Source organism: Egretta garzetta, unplaced genomic scaffold (genome assembly GCF_000687185.1).
Source record: "Egretta garzetta isolate BGI_Z169 unplaced genomic scaffold, ASM68718v1 scaffold579, whole genome shotgun sequence".
Classification (NCBI taxonomy): domain Eukaryota; kingdom Metazoa; phylum Chordata; class Aves; order Pelecaniformes; family Ardeidae; genus Egretta; species Egretta garzetta.
In genome coordinates, this window is record NW_009260841.1 from 64,952 (window position 1) to 65,566 (window position 615).

The following is a 615-nucleotide window of genomic DNA, read 5'->3' on the forward strand; positions in this document are numbered from 1 at the left end:
CCCAGCCGCTCCCCAGCAGCCTGGGGCTCCAGACCCCTCCCCAGCTCCGCTGCCCTTCTCTGGACACGCTCCAGCCCCCCCAGGTCCTGGGGTGCCAGGAGGGTTTGTCTGAAGCGGAGCAGACCCCACACAAACCAAAGCTGGTCCCAGCCCCTCTCTGCTCGCTCTGAAGCTGGGGGCTGGGTGAACGAAACCGAGGGGGGGACGGGGGGAAGCTTTTGGTGCAGGCAGAACCGGCGAGGGGCTTCTTGTTGGGGGAGCTGATCGCTGAGGAAGGCCTCACTGCCTCGGGGCTCGTACCCCACCGGGACGAGGAGAGCCCCAAACCTGCCCCTTCAGCTTCGGCGGTGGCTGTTGGGAGGAGAAGCCGGGGTCGGGTCCGTTCCAGTGTGCTCCGTGCTGGAAATCCTGCAGCGAGAAGGGCAATCAGAGCCGTAGTCACAGCTAATTACTAATGGATCCCCCCCAACCCCTCTCCCAGGCGCTCTGCATGCCTACCTTCCAACTCCTAGAGCAGCCCAATGGCCTTCAGAACCACCCGGACACCGTGGACGACCTCTTCCGACTAGCAGCCAGGTAGCCATGCTCGCCTGTCACCTTCTCGGGCTGCGTGAG

General features: G+C 64.7%; 1 protein-coding gene across 1 annotated transcript in view; it reads left to right on the forward strand.

Moving 5' to 3' along the window:
• The window catches only part of TNPO3 (transportin 3), a gene marked incomplete at its 3' end in the record, with an annotated part of 39,114 nt that overhangs the window by 35,747 nt on the left and 2,752 nt on the right, over window positions 1-615 (forward strand). The window contains exons 17-18 of the mRNA XM_035902530.1: window positions 173-377; window positions 482-576. Coding sequence (XP_035758423.1) covers window positions 173-377; window positions 482-576 — 300 coding nt within the window. The remainder of the gene's footprint in view (window positions 1-172; window positions 378-481; window positions 577-615) is intronic.